The following is a 21,489-nucleotide window of genomic DNA, read 5'->3' on the forward strand; positions in this document are numbered from 1 at the left end:
CCATAGAGACATGTAATACAATAGAGTGGTTGATGTCAACGGCCTGCGTAGCTCTAGAATGTGCCGATAATGGCAGCCATTTTGGTCAGGTCTATTTAATTCTATGGGAGGGACACTACTAGATATTAGACACCACTCTTACAACTGTTACAGAGCACAGACCTGAGACCAGTGACTGTAGAAGGCTGAGGGCTTTTCTCCACCAGGAGCTAAAAACTCTAAGTAAAGTAAGTATAGTCAGAGGGGACCTCAACGGGGCAGAGAAGGTACCAGTAATTAGGTTCCAAGGCTATAATGGAAAAAGGCTCCATATAAAACAGTGGCCAGAGCCAGCCAATTTGGATAATAACAGGTATGGGGCTGACAGTATATTTGGCTTTTGGTGCTAATGGGAAGTATGGCTTATATTTGGCAAATGGTCTTGGCTATAGCAATGCCAAGGTCATAGGTTCAATTCCCACCAGGATCACATAGACATACTAACAATGTATGCTCTTACTGCACAGTCACTTGGGGGTAGGGTGGGGTAGGGGTGGGGTAGGGTGGGGTAGGGGTGGGGTAGGACAGAGAGCATTCCCTGCTGGGCCAAAACGACAGCGTGCTCATTTGGCAGTGAGCGGAGAGCCGCAGACTCTGGCCACTGAAGGGTTCCATACCATCCCCTTCTATTCAACATAATATACAGCAATATCATATATATCATCAGCATATCCATAGCTAAGATGATAGAGAGTGAGTGTAACATAGATGTAAGATAGAGAAAATGGCTGTCTGTTTTCAGGATGACGAGGTTGCTAAATGTTATATCAGGTTTGTGAGTCATGAACCTATGTGAGTCATGAACCTATGTGAGTCATGAACCTATGTGAGTCATCTTCAGCTATGTGTCTGTTGTGGTCATGTCATAGGCTATGTGCACCATGTGAGTTTTGTTGTAACTGTGTGGCGTGCGGCTACACCGTGTGGCGTTACCTAGGTTGACCGTCAGGCGGACGCGGCCGGTCTCCAGCTCCAGGCGCAGCGTGTCGGCACTGTCACGTGACGTTGTGGCCATCAGCACGCCATATGCCCGTTGAGAACGGAACCGTAGCGACACGTCTTCCGCTTCTGTGTGCATCACCACCGGCAACTGGATCTTCATGAACTTACTGCCGTCATAACTCAGGATGGTCGCATCTGGGAGGAGGAAAGGAGAGGGGGAGGGGGGAGAGATGGCAGGAGAGCAACGGGAGGTGAGGAGAGAGGGGGATGGGAAATGGAGGAGAGTTGAGGGGAGGAGAGAGGGTGATGGGGAGGAGAGCGGGGGGGAGGAGAGGAGAGAGAGGGATGCAGAGGAAAGCAAGGGGAAGAGGAGGAGAAGAGGAAAAGAAAGAGGGAGGAGAGTAGTGGGAGAGGAGAGAGAGTGAGGAGAGCGATAAATAATATATAACAATATATATTGTTGCGATATGAACATTTGTTATGTTATAAAATCAAAGTAAATTAAGTCAGCTATCAATTCTACTTGAAAAAAAAACAGACTATTAACACGACATGGGTTATGTTTGTTGCTGCTTATACCAAGGGCCTTGGATCAAGAGCTCTCAGGCACAGTCCCAGATTCCCACCAACCAGTACATATTCATGTGTTTCCAAGTCCATGCTCATCCACCACATGTATTTGAAGGTGACAAGACCTTGACTGAATACATAAACAGTCTCAAAACCTCAAAGGCTCTTCAGACTGAAGAGATCCTCCTGGACCCATTTGGAGACACGGTTAGACAGCCTAACAGGGTTTTGCAGTCAGAGCAAAACCACCATACCACCACTCTAATGGTCAATCAACCTTAAGACAAAAATGAAGATGGGGTATAAAGACAGGGAAATGACTATATCTTGGGCTCAAGGATTTCAAATGATTTCAAATAGTATTTGAACCCAGGCAGCTGTTTCCTCTACACACTAAAAACAAATGGTTCTATATAGTGCCAAATAAGGGTTATTTGACTTGTAACCACTGCAGAACAATTTTTGGTGCTATACAGTATGGAACCTTTTTTTGAAAGTTCTATAATGACCAATACTCATAAGGTTCTAAATGGAACCTGTATAGTGTTATAAATAACAGATTACTAAGGTTCTATAATGAAACATAAAAAAAGGCTATATTTAGCATCTAAAAAGCATTCTGCTATGGTTACAACCCTTTTTGGAGCTATATTGAAGGATTTCCTGATGGTTCTTCATAAAACCTTTGTGGAGAATGGTTCTATAAAGAACATAGCCACGGGAAGTAGGGGTGCTGAGGGTGCTTCAACACCCCCATATTTTTTTATTTTTTTGTACAAATATTAATAGGAAAATAAATTATTTACAAATATATATAATAATAATAATAATGTCACAAAAATAGTGCCTTTACTACTATTAGCGGACAGCTATATAGACATCTTTAGCACGGGCCCCAAAAAATTTCAGCATCTCTACTTTGGCAAAAAAAAGTTATATAATTAAGTATAGGATCTTGCAGTATTCAATAGCTGGAATTGTAAGAGTTGTTGCCCTGTCCCTTTCTCTGCCCTTGTCATTCGAATGCAATCCAGAAACAACAAAACACTGTACTCAATAATTTACATCAAAAGGTGCAAAGTTATGGGCAAAGACACTACACAAATTAAATATTTGTTTTGCTCAAATAACATGGAAAACAACCCCCTTTTGTGCAGTATTCATTTAACATCCTTACACACCACTTAATGTAAATGCACATTACTGTACTGTACCTAGGCTGGTCATCTAGGTTTGTACCTGTAGACTTTCCATCACCATGAAGAAAAACAATGACCAATACAGTAATTGAGAACATTGAGACATCAAGTGGTTTGTGATGATGTGTTGTGATGATGTGGCTCAGTTTGTAGAGCATTGTGCTTGCAATGCTAGAGTTGTGGGTTTGATTCCCACAGGGACAAAGTATATAACTGTATGCACTCACTACTGTAAGTTGCTCTGGATAAGAGTGTCTACTTAAATGGAAAAGGAATGAATAGACCATTTCAGTTTTCACATAGAAATAAGTTGCATTTGCAAAGTATTTCAAGAAACTGGAAAACAAATATCAAGCAAGTCTTTTTATATTCCACAAGTATTATCAGATTAACTGTTTTGTACAGGTAATTATCAGACTCAAGTTACAAATGCTGGTAAACACTCCAATACATTTAGTTAAAAATATATCACAAAAGTAGTGCACTGGGCCTTTACTAGTCCAGTATTAGAGGACCAATATAGAGGTCTTCAGGACAGGCAATTTTATTTATCCTGAATCAAGTGTGCTAGCTCTGGAACGACTGGGGGTCCATGATGAGAGAACTGAGAACTTCTGACTTAGTCAGCCGTTCTCAAGGCCATACGTGAGTCTTTCACAAGACACCATCACTGGCTATAGTCAAATATAACATGTAATAGCGTCACACAACAGATTAGATCAACTGGAACAACACTATCAGTCATGGTTGCACAAAAAGAACTGTACAGAAACCACACCCCAACATATTTCAATGAGCCGCTGCCCCTACATTTGAATAATTAATAGAGAGGAAAGAACCCTTTTTGAATTGCAAAGAACCATTGAAGGGCGCAAAGGGTTATATGGGTTTGTATGGTTCCACATAGTACCATCAACCTTCCCAACGAAACTCTTGAGGAACTCTCCTTTTTTAGTGTACAACGATGCTGGGCAGATTGTTTAACACTGAGGGAAGAGGGTGTAACATCATTCCCAGTAACCAAACAAACCAGAACCCAATAACAAAACCATTAGTGCCTCAGACAGACAGAGAGGGAGGGAGAGGTAAGGGATGAGAGGAGATAATAGGATGCCAATGTTAACACACACACACACACACACACACACACACACACACACACACACACACACACACACACACACACACACACACACCACCTCACCACAGGTTCGTCGTCAAACACACCTCATGTCACATCCATCCCCCATGGGATGACTCCGCCACTCCGACACAATCCCTCACCCAAATCCAATTTCTCCCTCCTCTCCTCCCCCTCACCACCTCCCATCCTGGGGTACGCTTCAGGTGACAGGGACAGTGTGACAAATGAGGGCTCGCCGCTAAACTGTCTGTCTCCCGCCCGGCTGCTAAAGCAAAGTGTGTGTGTCTATGTGTGTGTGTGTGCGTGGTGCATGTGTGCTTAATTTGTAGAACCGCGGTTCCGTGGGTAACGTTTGATAACTGGCCCAAAAGGCCCCCAAAAATGGTCAAACACTCCAGTCACCCAAGTCATTGACTGTTCTCTCTACTATTGTACGGCAAGCGGTACCGGAGCACCAAGTATAGGACCAAAAGGCTCCTTTACAGCTTCTACCCCCAAAACTGCTGAACAATTAATCAAATAGCCACCCAAACTATTTACATTGACACCTTTTGTTTTTACACTGCTGCCACTTGCTGTTTATTAGCTATGCGTAAGTAAATAAGCATTTCACGGTAAGCTCTACACCTGTTGCATTCGGCGCATGTGACAAATACAATTAGATTTGATTAAAAAAATATAATATGCCTACCTTCTGAACGGTTGGAGCTATTAGCAACTATAACCCATCCCTGAAAGATAAGACTCTCAGGAACACGTACGTGTTTCCATCTACAACACACCCAAGCTGAGCAGGACTAGTTAGAAGGGAGGGTGATGAATTTGCACAGAATCACTCTGGGAAATGAATTGATTCTCACAAAAGACCATACACAGAGATTGCTCAATGATTATCATCATCCCTGATGTTTTTCTGAACTTTCCAATCCCTTTCTGATGCATTTCAATTACTCAAAAGAATATACTTCATTCAGACTGAAATTTGGTATTAGCCTACCTGATTTGAGATAATGGAAATAATGCCAGATTCATCAAATTATTTTTTCCACATTTGTTTCTGATACCCCCAAGTCCTAAAATAGACAATGACATAGCTTGATGGTCCATGTTAATAGTAGGCTATCTTAAATATCATGTGTGAATCCATTTGACTTTGTGACCTCAGACAACATCTGACATAGAGGGTATAAATGGGATAAAGATTGGGTATTATTACTGCTAGAAATGACCCGTTACAACATGAGCGCTGTTTGGATGGGCTACTAAGTACAATTAGGCAGTGTGTGGAAGTCTGCAAGGGACATAAGATGCAGGTCTACTTTCCAATGGGATTGTTTATTATACTTAATTCGCAAATCTGATATTCTCTCCTTTTCGCACCACTTTCCTAAATTGTCCTGATTCCCCTTTCTTGAAGTTAGACGCTATCTCTCACCTCAGCCAAAAAGATAGTCCTTTATCCTCTTCAACATGGTAACTATCTATCTCGCATTCACTGAGTCACTCCAGGAAGGTACAGCGAGAGAGAGAGCGAGAGAGAGAAAGAGCGATAAAGAGGGGTGAGAGAAAGAGAAGGGGGGAGAGAGAGAGAGAGACAGAAAGAGGGGAGAGAGAAAGAGAAGGGAGAGAGAAAGAGATGAAAGAGAGAGAGAGAGAGAGCAAGAGGGGAGAGAGAACGATAAGGGAGAGAGAGAGGGAGAGAAAGAAGGGATAGAGAGGAGAGAGAGAAAGAGAGTAGAGAGAAAGAAAAGAGAGAGAGAAAGAGAGCAGAAGTTTCTTTAGTCACTCATCTCTGTCTGCTCACATCTCCTCTCTATCAGATGTCTCTCTACATGGTACATGGTACAGGCCCTAACCATGTTTAAGTCAACATCCGTTTTCCTTCCTCACTCACACTTTTTTCCCTCATATGTCCTATTGGATTAGCTGTCCATATAACCTGTGAAATTGCCATGTCATAGTATTTATATTCATACATCTGTGGTACATTCTATTGAACTAGACCTGAATGAATATATTCTACTGTACATGTGACCATAATGACCACAGGTATTCTCCTTTTCCTCTCTGTCTACGGCAAGCCACAGACAACAATCCAAATGATTAATGTGTTGTTTACTTGTGTCAAGAATGCCTATAAGTTCTTTCACAATTACAGAGAATTGTAGAGTTACACAATGGTGCTCTGTACTCTAACACTGGGCCTTTGTCAGCCCTAGCTAGATAAAAACAAGTAATCACAATCTGAGTGAAATCACAATCTGAATAAATTCATAAACATTGCATCTCATCCAGGCATTCGTCCCAAATGGCACCCTATTCCCTATACAGTGCACTATTGTTGATAGGTGCTGGTCAAAAGTAGTGCACTAAATAGGGTGCCATTTGGGACACGGCCTAGGACGCTGCCGTCTCTGTTGAGATGCGTATAACAGGCTGTCAGGCAGTTAGCAGCGTAAATAAGAAATTCTGAGAACGATGTGGAAATATGAAATCTGACATGTGAGAGCATCATTATCAAATGCAAAGTGGGCACCTGTCAAACATCCATTGTTGGAGCAGCACTCACTTCATTTTTAATGGCACACAACCATGTGTAAGATCAAAATAAAGCAGGGGGATTGAAGCTGAAACGGAGCAAGTAGCGACCAACTCACTGCCTGCTTTAAGACAAGCAGAACCTGTTAAGGGAGGAGAGGAAGAGGTGTGGAGGACAATATGGTAAGCATCTATTCTCGCCATTTTGTAAGTGTGTGTGTGTGTGTGTGTGTGTGTGTGTGTGGGTGTGTGTGTGTGTGTGTATGTGTGTGTTTGTGTGACACCTCACGCTCTCTAGATTTTCAGACGAAAACAAGGAGGAGGCAACAACATCTAGCTAGGGGACAGACTGCTTTAGAGAAACAAATTAGGCAGTAATCTTAAAAAGGGGGACATGGTTGAGGTCCCTCTCCACCCTCTCCTCTCTGTCTCTCATTTTCTCACCCTCTCTCCCTGCCCCCCCGCTCCCCCGTCTCTCTCCCTTCCTCCCTTGAGTGGAGGTTTGCAAGAGGGCGAGCCAAGCTGTCACCCGCATGTCACAGCCACCCCTATAGCACCACCAGGCCTGATCCACCCAATCCAATTCAACTATCGCCGAATTACAGTCGCCAAGGGGGTTTGGAGAAATGTATGTTCAACATTCATAACAAACAGCAAGAATTGGACGACAGGCATCATTCATTATTCAGCCTGCTTATGTCTCCAGTCTTTCTCCAGACCCTGTCTCTGAATATCTTATGTCTCCAGCAGTAGTGGTGCATAGGTAAAATCACTGGGGAAGCCAAGCCGCCCCCCCCTAAAGGCCGAGACAATAAGAAGACACAGTGGCAGAATAAATTCAACCACACCTGTTTTATCACAAAACCGGTTAGCAGCCTATGTCCGGTGAAGTCCACAAAGCATATTGCATATACAGTAACAGACAGTTACATGACCTACAGCATGGTCAAGGAAGGTCATGTTTCTGACATTTTCGGACCACTAAACAACTATTGATTTAGAACCACAGAGAGTTACCGCAAGTCACAAAGAAAACAGGAGCTGCCTCCACTATTCCAGCACCATTTCAACTTCAACATTTCAACATCATCAAATCACCTCTGCTTAGTCTAATACTGCGACAACTACAAGATACCAAAAACAATTTAGTCCAATCAACTTAAGCTAAATATGATTTGACTGTCCATGGTTTCTGTGTACGTCTGAGTATGTGCATCTGTGCACATTCGTGCAAGTAGAAAAACATGTTGAATCATCCTCCTTGCTACATATTGAACTTCCATCCTCTCAGGCCAGGGGCACAACAGTGTATGAATTAATGGTTGGATCAGAATTATCATTATAATCATTGGCCAGTACGGAGAATTAAGTAAAAGCTCAAGTCCAAATCCCTATCTCTATCCGTAGCTAATTTAGGAAAGGGCCAATTTTAGCTAGCTGGCTAGCTAGCCGCCGGAGGACAACAACACAAGGAGATGCAACAATTCAAATTTTTCTGTCAATGACGTATGCTCTCAATGGGATTTCATAGGAGAGACGCCAAATCCAAGCTGGCTTCCCCTGACACTTTTTTTTGGTGTGCCAGGACCATTCACAGTTGAGCTCGCTCAGTTTAGCTCAACGCTGATTGGCTATTATTTTATACATTTTTTGTCAAGGGAGGCCAGATGCTCGCTGGCTTCCCTTGCCTTCAATGCTACGGGCGGCAACAATGTCATACTCGTTTGGACCAGACAGCATCAGATGGATGGCCAACACGTAGAGACATAAGAGGGGGCTGTTTGGCTCGCTCGGATGTTTTCTCCTGTGAGATACATTCAGCCTCTTGCAAATTGAAGGAAAAGTATGAAACACAGAGATGAAAAATTAATACATGTTTTTATTTTTAGTATTATTATTTTTTGTGGGGGATCTATTGTTTTAGGAAGCCTGGCTGCCCTTGGCATCCATGAATACACGCCACTGGTCTCCATTCTCCAGTGCTTCTCCAGACCCCTGTCTCTGAATATATTGTCTCCATTCTCCAGTGTTTCTCCAGACCACTGTCTCTGAATATATTGTCTCCATTCTCCAGTGCTTCTCCAGACCCCTGTCTCTGAATATATTGTCTCCATTCTCCAGTGTTTCTCCAGACCCCTGTCTCTGAATATATTGTCTCCATTCTCCAGTGTTTCTCCAGACCCCTGTCTCTGAATATATTGTCTCCATTCTCCAGTGTTTCTCCAGACCACTGTCTCTGAATATATTATGTCTCCATTCTCCAGTGCTTCTCCAGACCACTCAGTCTGAATATCTTAGTGTACACTACTGAGGAAGGAGGAAGTAGACAGACTGGCTGGTAAATTTAGAGAAGATAGAAACAACTTGCCAACTTGGTGGAAAGATTGACAGAGAGAGAGGAGGAGAGAGAGAGAGCGAGAGAGGGGGGGGAGGGGGGCAGAGATAGAGATATGCTGGTTCATTGGATTTTTTAAATCTATCATTATCAACAGATTGATGGAAACATGGAGAGACATGGAGAATATTGCCAGTTCCAAGGCCAGAGAGGTGGCTATTATCCTGGGCCAAAATCTAATGTGGCCCTCCCCCTGCCTGGAGCTGAGTCTGTAAAACAGCTTTATCTGAGCCCTGCTGCCTGTAGAAGACCACTGTCAGGATATGGCACTGTCATGTCCACTACACTGTCCAATCAACCACACACAGAGACACACACACACATTTTAGGAAAAGATTTTAGTTAAGCAGACATCAAGCAGACATCTTTCCCGGCCTGAACGCATCCTAAATGTACTCCTGAACGCATCCTAAATGTACTCCTGAACGCATCCTAAATGTCCTCCTGGACTCATCCTAAATGTCCTCCTGGACTCATCCTAAATGTCCTCCTGGACTCATCCTAAATGTCGTCCTGAACCCATCCTAAATGTCCTCCTGAACTCATCCTAAATGTCCTGCTGAAAGTTTCTAAAATGTACTCCTGAACGCATCCTAAATGTCCTCCTGAACGCATCCTAAATGTCCTCCTGAACTCATCCTAAATGTCCTCCTGAACGCATCCTAAATGTCTTCCTGAACGCATCCTAAATATCCTCCTGAACGCATCATAAATGTTCTCCTGAACGCATCATAAATGTCCTCCGGCACACATCCTACATGTCCTCCTGAACACATCCTAAATGTCCTCCTGAACACATCCTAAATGTCCTACTGAACACATCCTAAATGTCCTCCTGAACACATCCTACATGTCCTCCTGAACACCTCCTAAATGTCCTCCTGAACACCTCCTAAATGTCCTCCTGAACACATCCTAAATGTTCTCCTGAACGCATCCTAAATGTCCTCCTGAACACATCCTAAATGTCCTCCTGAACACATCCTAAATGTCCTACTGAACACATCCTACATGTCCTCCTGAACACATCCTAAATGTCCTACTGAACACATCCTAAATGTCCTACTGAACACATCCTAAATGTACTCCTGAACACATCCTAAATGTCCTCCTGAACACATCCTAAATGTCCTCCTGAACACATCCTAAATGTCCTCCTGAACACATCCTAAATGTCCTCCTGAACGCATCCTAAATGTCCTCCTGAATGCATCCTAAATGTCCTCCTGAACACATCATAAATGTCCTCCTGAATGCATCCTAAATGCCCTCCCCCTCATTGCTTCTCTCTCTAATCCATCCAGTTTCAGTTGGTAATTAGATATTGTATTAAATATTGTTGTAGCAGAGAGAGAGAGTGGAGGGTGGAGGTGGGTGCCCAGATGGTAGGGAAGGGGCAGACTGTATCTGTGTGCATTTGTGTGTTTGTGTGTGTGTTTATGTGTACCCAGATGGTAGGCAAGGTGCAGTGCAATGCAGTACAGGCACATCTCATGGTGAATGACAGACTGGGTGGTGAATGCAGTGTGTGTGTGTCTTCTGCTATTCAAAATGGGTCTCGTTGCGGCATCGCTCGTTACTCGTTTTCCTTCCTCTTCTCCTCCCTCCTTTTCCTCTGCCTCTTTTCCCTTGTGTGTGTGTGTGTGTGTGTGTGTGTGTGTGTGTGTGTTGCTCCTCCTCCCACACCATATGCAGTAGCTGTGTTTAGCCACCGGGTGGTATGGTACACCATGCATGGAGATGTGAAGGCTAATTCTTCTGACAGCATTTTCTGCCTGCTAGCTGCACACCCATACACACACACACACATGCACGCACTGCACGCACGCACGCACGCACACACAGACAGACAGACACACGTACACACACATACACAGACACATATACAGACACATATACCCACGTACGCACAAACACACATCATATGAGGTTGGTGGGACAGGCTCAAAGTAATGGCTGGAACGGAATTGATGGAATGGTATCAAACATTTCTTTAACTGCCTTTAGAAAGTAAAGAATCCCTGTGAAAACAGCCTATGTGGCATCGATATGAGTCAGAAACAGTTATTCTAAAACACCAGTCTCAACGTCAACAAGGGAGATACTAAAGTGTTTTAGTACTATATCTCTTGACACAATGATGAAAATAATCATGGCCTCCAAACCCTCAAGCTGCATACTGGACCCTATTCCAACTAAACTACTGAAAGAGCTGCTTCCTGTGCTTGGCCCTCCTATGTTGAACATAATAAACGGCTCTCTATCCACCGGATGTGTACCAAGCTCACTAAAAGTGGCAGTAATAAAGCCTCTCTTGAAAAAGCCGAATCTTGACCCAGAAATTATAAAAAACTATCGGCCTATATCGAATCTTCCATTCCTCTCAAAAATTTTAGAAAAAGTTGTTGCGCAGCAACTCACTGCCTTCCTGAAGACAAACAATGTATACGAAACGCTTCAGTCTGGTTTTAGACCCCATCATAGCACTGAGACTGCACTTGTGAAGGTGGTAAATGACCTTTTAATGACGTCAGACCGAGGCTCTGCATCTGTCCTCGTGCTCCTAGATCTTAGTGCCGCTTTTGATACCATCGATCACCACATTCTTTTGGAGAGATTGGAAACCCAAATTGGTCTACATGGACAAGTTCTGGCCTGGTTTAGATCTTATCTGTCGGAAAGATATCAGTTTGTCTCTGTGAATGGTTCGTCCTCTGACAAATCAATTGTAAATTTCGGTGTTCCTCAAGGTTCCGTTCTAGGACCACTATTGTTTTCACTATATATTTTACCTCTTGGGGATGTCATTCGAAAACATAATGTTAAATTTCACTGCTATGCGGACGACACACAGCTGTACATTTCAATGAAACATGGTGAAGCCCCAAAATTGCCCTCGCTAGAAGCCTGTGTTTCAGACATAAGGAAGTGGATGGCTGCAAATTTTCTACTTTTAAACTCGGACAAAACAGAGATGCTTGTCCTAGGTCCCAAGAAACAAAGAGATCTTCTGTTGAATCTGACAATTAATCTGGATGGTTGTACAGTCGTCTCAAATAAAACTGTGAAGGACCTCGGCGTTACTCTGGACCCTGATCTCTCTTTTGAAGAACATATCAAGACTGCTTCAAGGACAGCTTTTTTCCATCTACGTAACATTGCAAAAATCAGAAACTTTCTGTCCAAAAATGACGCTGAAAAATTAATCCATGCTTTTGTTACTTCTAGGCTCGACTACTGCAATGCTCTACTTTCCGGCTACCCGGATAAAGCACTAAACAAACTTCAGTTAGTGCTAAATACGGCTGCTAGAATCCTGACTAGAACCAAAAAATTTGATCATATTACTCCAGTGCTAGCTTCCCTACACTGGCTTCCTGTTAAGGCAAGGGCTGATTTCAAGGTTTTACTGCTAACCTACAAAGCATTACATGGGCTTGCTCCTACCTATCTTTCCGATTTGGTCCTGCCGTACATACCTACACGTACGCTACGGTCACAAGACGCAGGCCTCCTAATTGTCCCTAGAATTTCTAAGCAAACGGCTGGAGGTAGGGCTTTCTCCTATAGAGCTCCATTTTTATGGAATGGTCTGCCTACCCATGTGAGAGACGCAGACTCAGTCTCAACCTTTAAGTCTTTACTGAAGACGTATCTCTTCAGTAGGTCCTATGATTAAGTATAGTCTGGCCCAGGAGTGTGAAGGTGAACGGAAAGGCTGGAGCAACGAACCGCCCTTGCTGTCTCTGCCTTGTCGGTTCCCCTCTTCCCACTGGGATTCTCTGCCTCTAACCCTTTTACAGGGGCTGAGTCACTGACTTACTGGTGTTCTTCCATGCCGTCCATGGGAGGGGTGCGTCACTTGAGTAGGTTGAGCCACTGACGTGGTCTTCCTGTCTGGGTTGGCGCCCCCCCCTTGGGTTGTGCCGTGGCGGACATCTTTGTGGGCTATACTCGGCCTTGTCTTCGGACGGTAAGTTGGTGGTTGTAGATATCCCTCTAGTGGTGTGGGGGCTGTGCTTTGGCAAAGTGGGTGGGGTTATATCCTGCCTGTTTGGCCCTGTCCGGGGGTATCATCGGATGGGGCCACAGTGTCTTCTGATCCCTCCTGTCTCAGCCTCCAGTATTTATGCTGCAGTAGTTTATGTGTCGGGGGGCTAGGGTCAGTCTGTTACATCTGGAGTATTCTCTTGTCTTATCCAGTGTCCTGTGTGAATGTAAATATGCTCTCTCTAATTCTCTCTTTCTTTCTTTCTCTCGGAGGACCTGAGCCCTAGGACTACCTGGCATGATGACTCCTTGCTGTCCCCAGTCCACCTGGCCATGCTGCTGCTCCAGTTTCAACTGTTCTGCCTGCGGCTACGGAACCCTGACCTGTTCACCGGACGTGCTTGTTGCACCCTCGACAATTACTATGATTATTATTATTTGACCATGCTGGTCATTTACGAACATTTTAACATCTTGACCATGTTCTGTTATAATATCCACCCGGCACAGCCAGAAGAGGACTGGCCACCCCTCATAGCCTGGTTCCTCTCTAGGTTTCTTCCTAGGTTTTTGGCCTTTCTCAGGAGTTTTTCCTAGGGAGTTTTTCCCAGCCACCGTGCTTCTTTCACATGCATTGCTTGCTGTTTGGGGTTTTAGGCTGGGTTTCTGTACAGCACTTTGAGATTTCAGCTGATGTACGAAGGGCTATATAAATAAATTTGATTTGATTTGATTTGAACAGTGAAGAGATGACTCCGGGATGCTGGCCTTCTAGGCAGAGTTCCAGTGTCTGTGTTCTTTTGCCCATCTTAATCTTTTCTTTTTATTGGCCAGTCTGAGATATGGCTTTTTCTTTGCAACTCTGCCTAGAAGGCCAGCATCCCGGAGTCGCCTCTTCACTGTTGATGTTGAGACTGGTGTTTTGCCGGTACTATTTAATGAAGCTGCCAGTTGAGGACTTGTGAGGCGTCTGTTTCTCAAACTAGACACTCTAATGTAAATGTCCTCTTACTCAGTTGTGCACCGGGGCTTCCCACTCCTCATTCTATTCTGGTTAGAGCCAGTTTGTGCTTGTCTGTGAAGGGAGTAGTACACAGCATTGTACGAGATCTTCAAATTCTTGGCAATTTCTCACATGGAATAGCCTTCATTTCTCAGAACAAGAAAAGACTGACGAGTTTCAGAAGAAAGGTCTTTGTTTCTGGCCATTTTGAGCCTGTAATCGAACCTACAAATGCTGATGCTCCAGATACTCAACTAGTCTAAAGAAGGACTGTTTTATTGCTTCTTTAATCAGAACAACAGTTTTCAGCTGTGCTAACACAATTGCAAAAGGGTTTTCTCATGATCAATTATCCATTTAAAATGATAAACTTGGAGTAGCTAACACAAAGTGCCATTGGAACACAGGAGTGATGGTTGATTGTAATGGGTCTCTGTACGTCTACTATATGCCATAAAAAATCTGCCGTTTCCAGCTACAATAGTCATTTACAACATTAACAATGTCTACATTGTATTTCTGATCAATTTGATGTTATTTAATGGCCAAAATGTGCTTTTAAAAAAAAAACAAGGACATTTCTAAGTGACCCCAAACTTTTGAACGGTAGTGTGTATATATTTACTTCATTATTATTATTATTTTTATGTACAATTACATAAGGAATTAGGTAAAAAATTATGTAAAAAATATACTGAAATATAAAACCTTAACTGCCTTGATCAAGGCACAATGTTTCTGAGATAATTGATTGCTGATGTGCCTCCTGGCATTTGTGTTGTACACAGGTGTTGCTCCTCATGCCTGATTGCATTCACACACATTGCCATTGTGTGTATTTGTATGCTCTGATGAAGGTCTGGCGACCGAGAGATCAGCCTAATTAAATAGAAAATTGTGCACTGATCCTGAGGGTGCAGAAATTCCTTTTCATTTCAGTGTTACTCCTTATCTCCTGCACATCAGCAACGGTCGGGTGTACAACAGATCCTTTCAAAATTCCATGTGTTTGATGCCGTTCCATTTACTCCATCCCAGCCATTATTATGAGCTGTCCTCCCCTCAGCAGCCTCCTGTGTCACACACACACACACAAACACAGGCTCCAGTCTACAATCTGGAGACATCAAAACAGCTGGCAGTGTGCCAGGGTGGATCCTCCGTTCTGTCTGTCTGCACCACGGCTCCTACTCTCTAGCTAGACAGCTCTAACCGCCGACGCCAGTCACACACATGGCATAACACCAGAGACGGAGAGGAGGAGAGCGGGAGGGAGAGAGGAAAAAAGGGTGTGAAGAGAGGGCAACAGAAAGAGAAGAAAGGGCCATATGAAGAGAGAAAAAGCTGAGGTGAAACACCAGACCAAATATATTTATAACTAACCCAAGATAGATCATCTGTATCATTTTCAATGGGAGCAAAATAAGCATAGTGGGCAGAATAAGCAAGCAGGTGGACAGAGCAAAGCAACGAGCTACCGAGATCCTATTTGCGCGTCCTAGCATGCATTTGCATATTTCCGTATGGGAACAACTTCTCTGTGAAGTGTGCTTGTGCAATAACTAAATTCACCCTCACACTCCTCCTAAAAAACACAATATTTAGAAACTTTGGCAAAGGGTCTACAAAATTTGTAACAGATTTAGTTTTGGGGGCAGAAAACTGTATTGAGATCGGCTTTTCTTCAATGAGAACATCAGCAGAATGTCGGCCCAGTTCCATCTCGCTCCATCTTCTCCCACTGCCAGCCACTGGGCTTTCTCTCCTCACCATATTTGGTAGTGAGTGGAAATGCCAACCGGATGCTTCAGATTTATACATCCGGTGAAACATCTGGCTCCTTGTTCTATCTGTGACCAGACTGAAGTGTAATCAGGGTTCAACACACACTGTAATGGAAAACTGTAATTTATATGGACACTTTAGGTTTTATCAAAAGTTTAAAAAAACTCTTAAATGTTTAATTGCAGCATACTGTAAATTATGGTGCATTGTGGGAACACTACTGTATTGTGAATGGTACTGTAATTACACCCCACAGAATACAGTACCGTACCATATCTTTAGAGCGCCAAAAACCTTTTGACCACTAGTGGGTGCATGGTATTGTTGTTTATAGCATATTTTGAGGCATGCCTTGTAGAAGGCTATATTTGTTGCACCCGTGAGTCCGAATGCTGTACTAATTTAACTATTAGATGCTTAAAGAGCCCATTCAATTTAAACTGTATAGGGGACAGATTGGAGGGGCAGCAAGTATTGAACCTTAAACGGTTGCGCATTTTGCTATGTCCTTTTGGTTGGTTTTGCCCTGTAGTCACTGCCAGAGTGGAAGCCTTTGTTAAAGCCTCTAGAAGTGCAAGTGATATCTAACACCACAGATTCATTCATGTGCTCTAATGTGTAAGCCTAGCAGTAAACCTGCTGGCACAAATCACTTCTAATTAAGTCAAATACTGTGAAATACAAGCCCCACCCCTCAATGAATTTCATTCATTCATTCATTTAGATTACAGGTGCATTTACCTTTTTATAGTATAATATAGTCAAATGTACAGTATTGTACTTTGTGTCATTAAACGGTATTTGCTTTGATACCGTATTTATATTACAGTAGCTGTACTGTAATATGAAAAACAGAATTGTACTTGACACCGAGCTGCCTGTAAGCTACTGTTAAATTCACAGTAACCCCTTTACAGTGTACAGGTTTTCCATTAAGTCAATACAAAAGAGTGCATATGAATACATATGAATCCAAGTGGGCTCACCTCTTTATCTTCATAACGTGGAAATGACTTGCACCCCTTATGCCCATATTCTCTCTCCCTCAATTCAATTCAAGGGCTTTATTGGCATGGGAAACATATGTTAACATTGCCAAAGCAAAGTGAAGTAGATAATAAACAAAAGTGAAATAAACAATACAAATTAACAGTAAACATTACACTCACAGAAGTTACAAAAGAATAAAGGCATTACAAATGTCATATTATGTATATATACAGTGTTGTAACGATGTGCAAATAGTTAAAGTACAAAAGAGAAAATGAATAAACATAAATATGGGTTGTATTTACAATGGTGTTTGTTCTTCACTGGTTGCCCTTTTCTTGTGGCAACAGGTCACAAATCTTGCTGCTGTGATGGCACACTGTGGTATTTCACCATGTAGATATGGGAGTTTATCAAAATTGGGTTTGTTTTTTAATTCTTTGTGGATCTGTGTAATCTGAGGGAAATATGTGTCTCTAATATGGTCATACATTTGACAGGAGGTTCGGAAGTGCAGCTCAGTTTCCACCTCACTTTGTGGGCAGTGTGCACATAACCTGTCTTCTCTTGAGAGCCAGGTCTGGTTATGGTGACCTTTCTCAATAGCAAGGCTCTGCTCACTGAGTCTGTACATAGTCACATCTTTCCTTAAGTTTGGGTCAGTCACAGTGGTCAGGTATTCTGCCACTGTGTACTCTCTGTTTAGGCCCAAATAGCATTCTAGTTTGCTCAGTTTTTTTGCGAATTCTTCCAATGTGTAAAGAAATTATATTTTTGTTTTCTCATGATTTGGTTGGGTCTAATTGTGTTGCTGTCCTGGGCTCATCTCTTTCTCTCTCCCTGCCTCCCTTCATTCCTCATTCCCAGTACTACCATTGACTAACCTCTCTCTACCTCTCTTTTGCTCTCTCTCTCCCTCCCTCACGTCCTACTGTGTGCCCTCCTTCTCTGTCAGCTCATTAGCAGGGATGGGAAACATTAGACCCGTAGAGTGAGAGGCAAGGAGAGGAAATCATCTGACTGGGTACGTTCACAGCTCTCTCCTCTATGCTGTCTCCTCCCCTCTCTCTTCTCTCACTCCCTTCCTCCCCCTCACTCTCTCTGTTCTCTCTCTCTCTCACTCTCTCTTTTTGTTCTCCTATAACCACCACTGTCGCCAAAAAAGCTCCTGAATTATGTATTTCTTAATATTTGTAATATTTCCTAATACTCCTACTGTCATTCACACTACTCTATTCACTGAAACTGACAGAGAGTGAGTGAATGTCCTCTGCCTCTGAAGCCCACAGAGAACAGTGTGTGCATACCGTGTTACAGCTATGCCTGTTCCAACATGGATGTATACACCCGTGCTATTTGGTGAGTATTTAGTAAAAAAATGCATACGGATGTTATGTCATAATAGTGGTGAACTATGCTGAAATATTAACAGGCTCTGTGTAGGGCCTTACCTAACACATTTAGAATACATACACATTCGTGATGGTGCTATTTTTTTTTACGATTCCATCTGCGTTTATTGCCCATTTGGTGGGTTTTCTTGTGAAATAATCCTAAACTGTTCAGCTATTTATGCAGTAGGGATGAGCAATTGCAGAACTGAGTGAAAAGAAATGAAGTTGAACATCTGTTATTTGTCGTTACATAACAAATATGTTGCTGTGTTTCAGATTAAACACCTGCATGTGGTTGAGGTGAAGGCAACAAATGGACAGAGTAAAATCACAAACTAAACTAAATGACACTTGCTTCATAAAATTACAATTTTCATCAGTTCCACCATGACTTCAGTAGCATTTATAAGATTCCCTATGAAAGATTCAAGATACTGTCTTAAAGGCATACTTTGGGATTTTGGCAACCACGCCCTTTATCTACTTTCCCAGAGTCCGATGAACTCATGGATAGCATTTTATGTCTCTGTGTCCAGTATGAAGGAAGTTAGAGGTCGTTTTCCGAGCCAATGCTAACTAGCGTTAGCGCAATGACTGGAAGTCTATGGGTATCTTCTAGTATGCCAGTATAAGGACACTACTGATGTAAAGTGTCTCTGTAAACAGACGGTCAAATTGGCTCCAGTGAACTGAGGAGGATGTTGATAGTCACAGCTTGTAGCTAATCAGCCTACAGCCAATCAGAGGGGTCAGGTGGTCAACGCTGGGCTGAAACAGGAAACACACACACACACACACACACACACACACACACACACACACACACACACACACACACACACACACAGCCTCGGAGCAGTCAGAGTGCTGACTGGCCAAAACCAGGACAGTCACAGTGAGCGACCGACCATGCTGAACTCTGCTGCTTACGCTTGACCACCTTAGCGTACAGTACAGTAGGCACTAATAGGTTACATCACAGCAACCTGAATCCATACTACCCAACTCATCTACCAATACAACATACAAATGGGACCTGTACAGTACAGTAGCTCATAACACAGAAACTTACTTCTACAAATATCTACAAAATCTACAAATATCTCACTTCTTCTTACATCTACAAATACAACAGGAAAAGTGTGACTGACTCCAACAAACTGGCTCCCAAAGAGAAAATGACAATTGGACAGCATTCCAAATCCCAGACTTTAAGTAGTGAAGAAGATTGGATATTTTTTTATGTTGTAGACAACTGGAGAATTAAAATGATGCATCACGGAAGATGGAGGGAAAATATTATATCGGCTGTGTTTCTCAGGAGAAGTCGGGAGGCAGGTTGCAAGGCAACACAATTATAATAAACAGAAACTGTGTGTGTGTGTATGTGTGTGTGTGTGTGCATGTGCGTGTGTGTGTGTGTCATACAGTGAGGGAAAAAAGTATTTGACCCCCTGCTGATTTTGTACGTTTGCCCACTGACAAAGAAATGATCAGTCTATAATTTTAATGGTAGGTTTATTTGAACAGTGAGAGACAGAATAACAAAACAATCCAGAAAAACGCATGTCAAAAATGTTATAAATTGATTTGCATTTTAATGAGGGAAATAAGTATTTGGCCCCCTCTCAATCAGAAAGATTTCTGGCTCCCACGTGACTTTTATACAGATAACGAGCTGAGATTAGGAGCACACTCTTAAAGGGAGTGCTCCTAATCTCAGTTTGTTACCTGTATAAAAGACACCTGTCCACAGAAGCAATTAATCAATCAGATTCCAAACTCTCCACCATGGCCAAGACCAAAGAGCTCTCCAAGGATGTCAGGGACAAGATTGTAGACCTACACAAGGCTGGAATGGGCTACAAGACCATCGCCAAGCAGCTTGATGAGAAGGTGAGAACAGTTGGTGCGATTATTCGCAAATGGAAGAAACACAAAAGAACTGTCAATCTCCCTCGGCCTGGGGCTCCATGCAAGATCTCACCTCGTGGAGTTGCAATGATCATGAGAACGGTGAGGAATCAGCCCAGAACTACACGGGAGGATCTTGTCAATGATCTCAAGGCAGCTGGGACCATAGTCACCAAGAAAACAATTGGTAACACAATACGCCGTGAAGTACTGAAATCCTGCAGCACCCGCAAGGTCCCCCTGCTCAAGAAAGCACATATACAGGCCCGTCTGAAGTTTACCAAAAAACATCTGAATGATTCAGAGGACAACTGGGTGAAAGTGTTGTGGTCAGATGAGACCAAAATGGAGCTCTTTGGCATCAACTCAACTCGCCGTGTTTGGAGGAGGAGGAATGCTGCCTATGACCCCAAGAACACCATCCCCACCGTCAAACATGGAGATGGAAACATTATGCTTTGGGGGTGTTTTTCTGCTAAGGGGACAGGACAACTTCACCGCATCAAAGGGACGATGGACGGGGCCATGTACCGTCAAATCTTGGGTGAGAACCTCCTTCCCTCAGCCAGGGCATTGAAAATGGGTCGTGGATGGGTATTCCAGCATGACAATGACCCAAAACACACGGCCAAGGCAACAAAGGAGTGGCTCAAGAAGAAGCACATTAAGGTCCTGGAGTGGCCTTGCCAGTCTCCAGATCTTAATCCCATAGAAAATCTGTGGAGGGAGCTGAAGGTTCGAGTTGCCAAACGACAGCGTCGAAACCTTAATGACTTGGAGAAGATCTGCAAAGAGGAGTGGGACAAAATCCCTCCTGAGATGTGTGCAAACCTGGTGGCCAACTACAAGAAACGTCTGACCTCTGTGACTGCCAACAAGGGTTTTGCCACCAAGTACTAAGTCATGTTTTGCAGAGGGGTCAAATACTTATTTCCCTCATTAAAATGCAAATCAATTTATAACATTTTTGACATGCGTTTTTCTAGATTTTGTTGTTATTCTGTCTCTCACTGTTCACATAAACCTACCATTAAAAGTATAGACTGATAATTTCTTTGTCAGTGGGCAAACGTACAAAATCAGCAGGGGATCAAATACTTTTTTCCCTCACTGTAAACAGCAGCATTTGACGATAAGGCATCCAGGCTAGTTTGGCATTACAGCAACGCCTACCCGTAAAAACAAGACGCAGCCGAGTGGGACAAGAGACAGCAGTATCTAATTACATGGTGACAGAATGAAACATACACACGCGTTCAGTCACGGATGCTTACAAACGCACGCACTTCACAAATGCATACAATATTTTGTAGACTAAATACATATTGGGTTCTAATGAAAAAACAAGGTTATAATTTTGTCTTGATCAATGTCTAACTCGGGTTGAAATGCCAAGTGATTGGAAATGAATTGCCAATATGAAATATGGTTATTTTAATTTTTATGACACAGAACACCAACACACAGTGCACTACAAATCTTTACGCTAATTACATATACAGTACCAGTCAAAAGTTGGATACATTTACTCATTCAAGGGTTTTTCTCTATTTTTACTATTTTCTACATTGGAGAATATTTATGAA

The 21,489-nt window shown here is 42.9% G+C and overlaps 1 protein-coding gene across 20 annotated transcripts in view; it reads right to left on the reverse strand.

Moving 5' to 3' along the window:
* LOC115201553 (neurexin-1a) overlaps window positions 1-21,489 on the reverse strand; it is a 539,338-nt gene that overhangs the window by 295,711 nt on the left and 222,138 nt on the right. For all 20 annotated transcript variants that reach the window (XM_029765293.1, XM_029765279.1, XM_029765275.1 and 17 more), the window contains one exon: window positions 973-1,176. In XM_029765293.1, the coding sequence (XP_029621153.1) occupies window positions 973-1,176 (204 nt within the window). The remainder of the gene's footprint in view (window positions 1-972; window positions 1,177-21,489) is intronic.

Source organism: Salmo trutta, chromosome 10 (genome assembly GCF_901001165.1).
Source record: "Salmo trutta chromosome 10, fSalTru1.1, whole genome shotgun sequence".
Classification (NCBI taxonomy): domain Eukaryota; kingdom Metazoa; phylum Chordata; class Actinopteri; order Salmoniformes; family Salmonidae; genus Salmo; species Salmo trutta.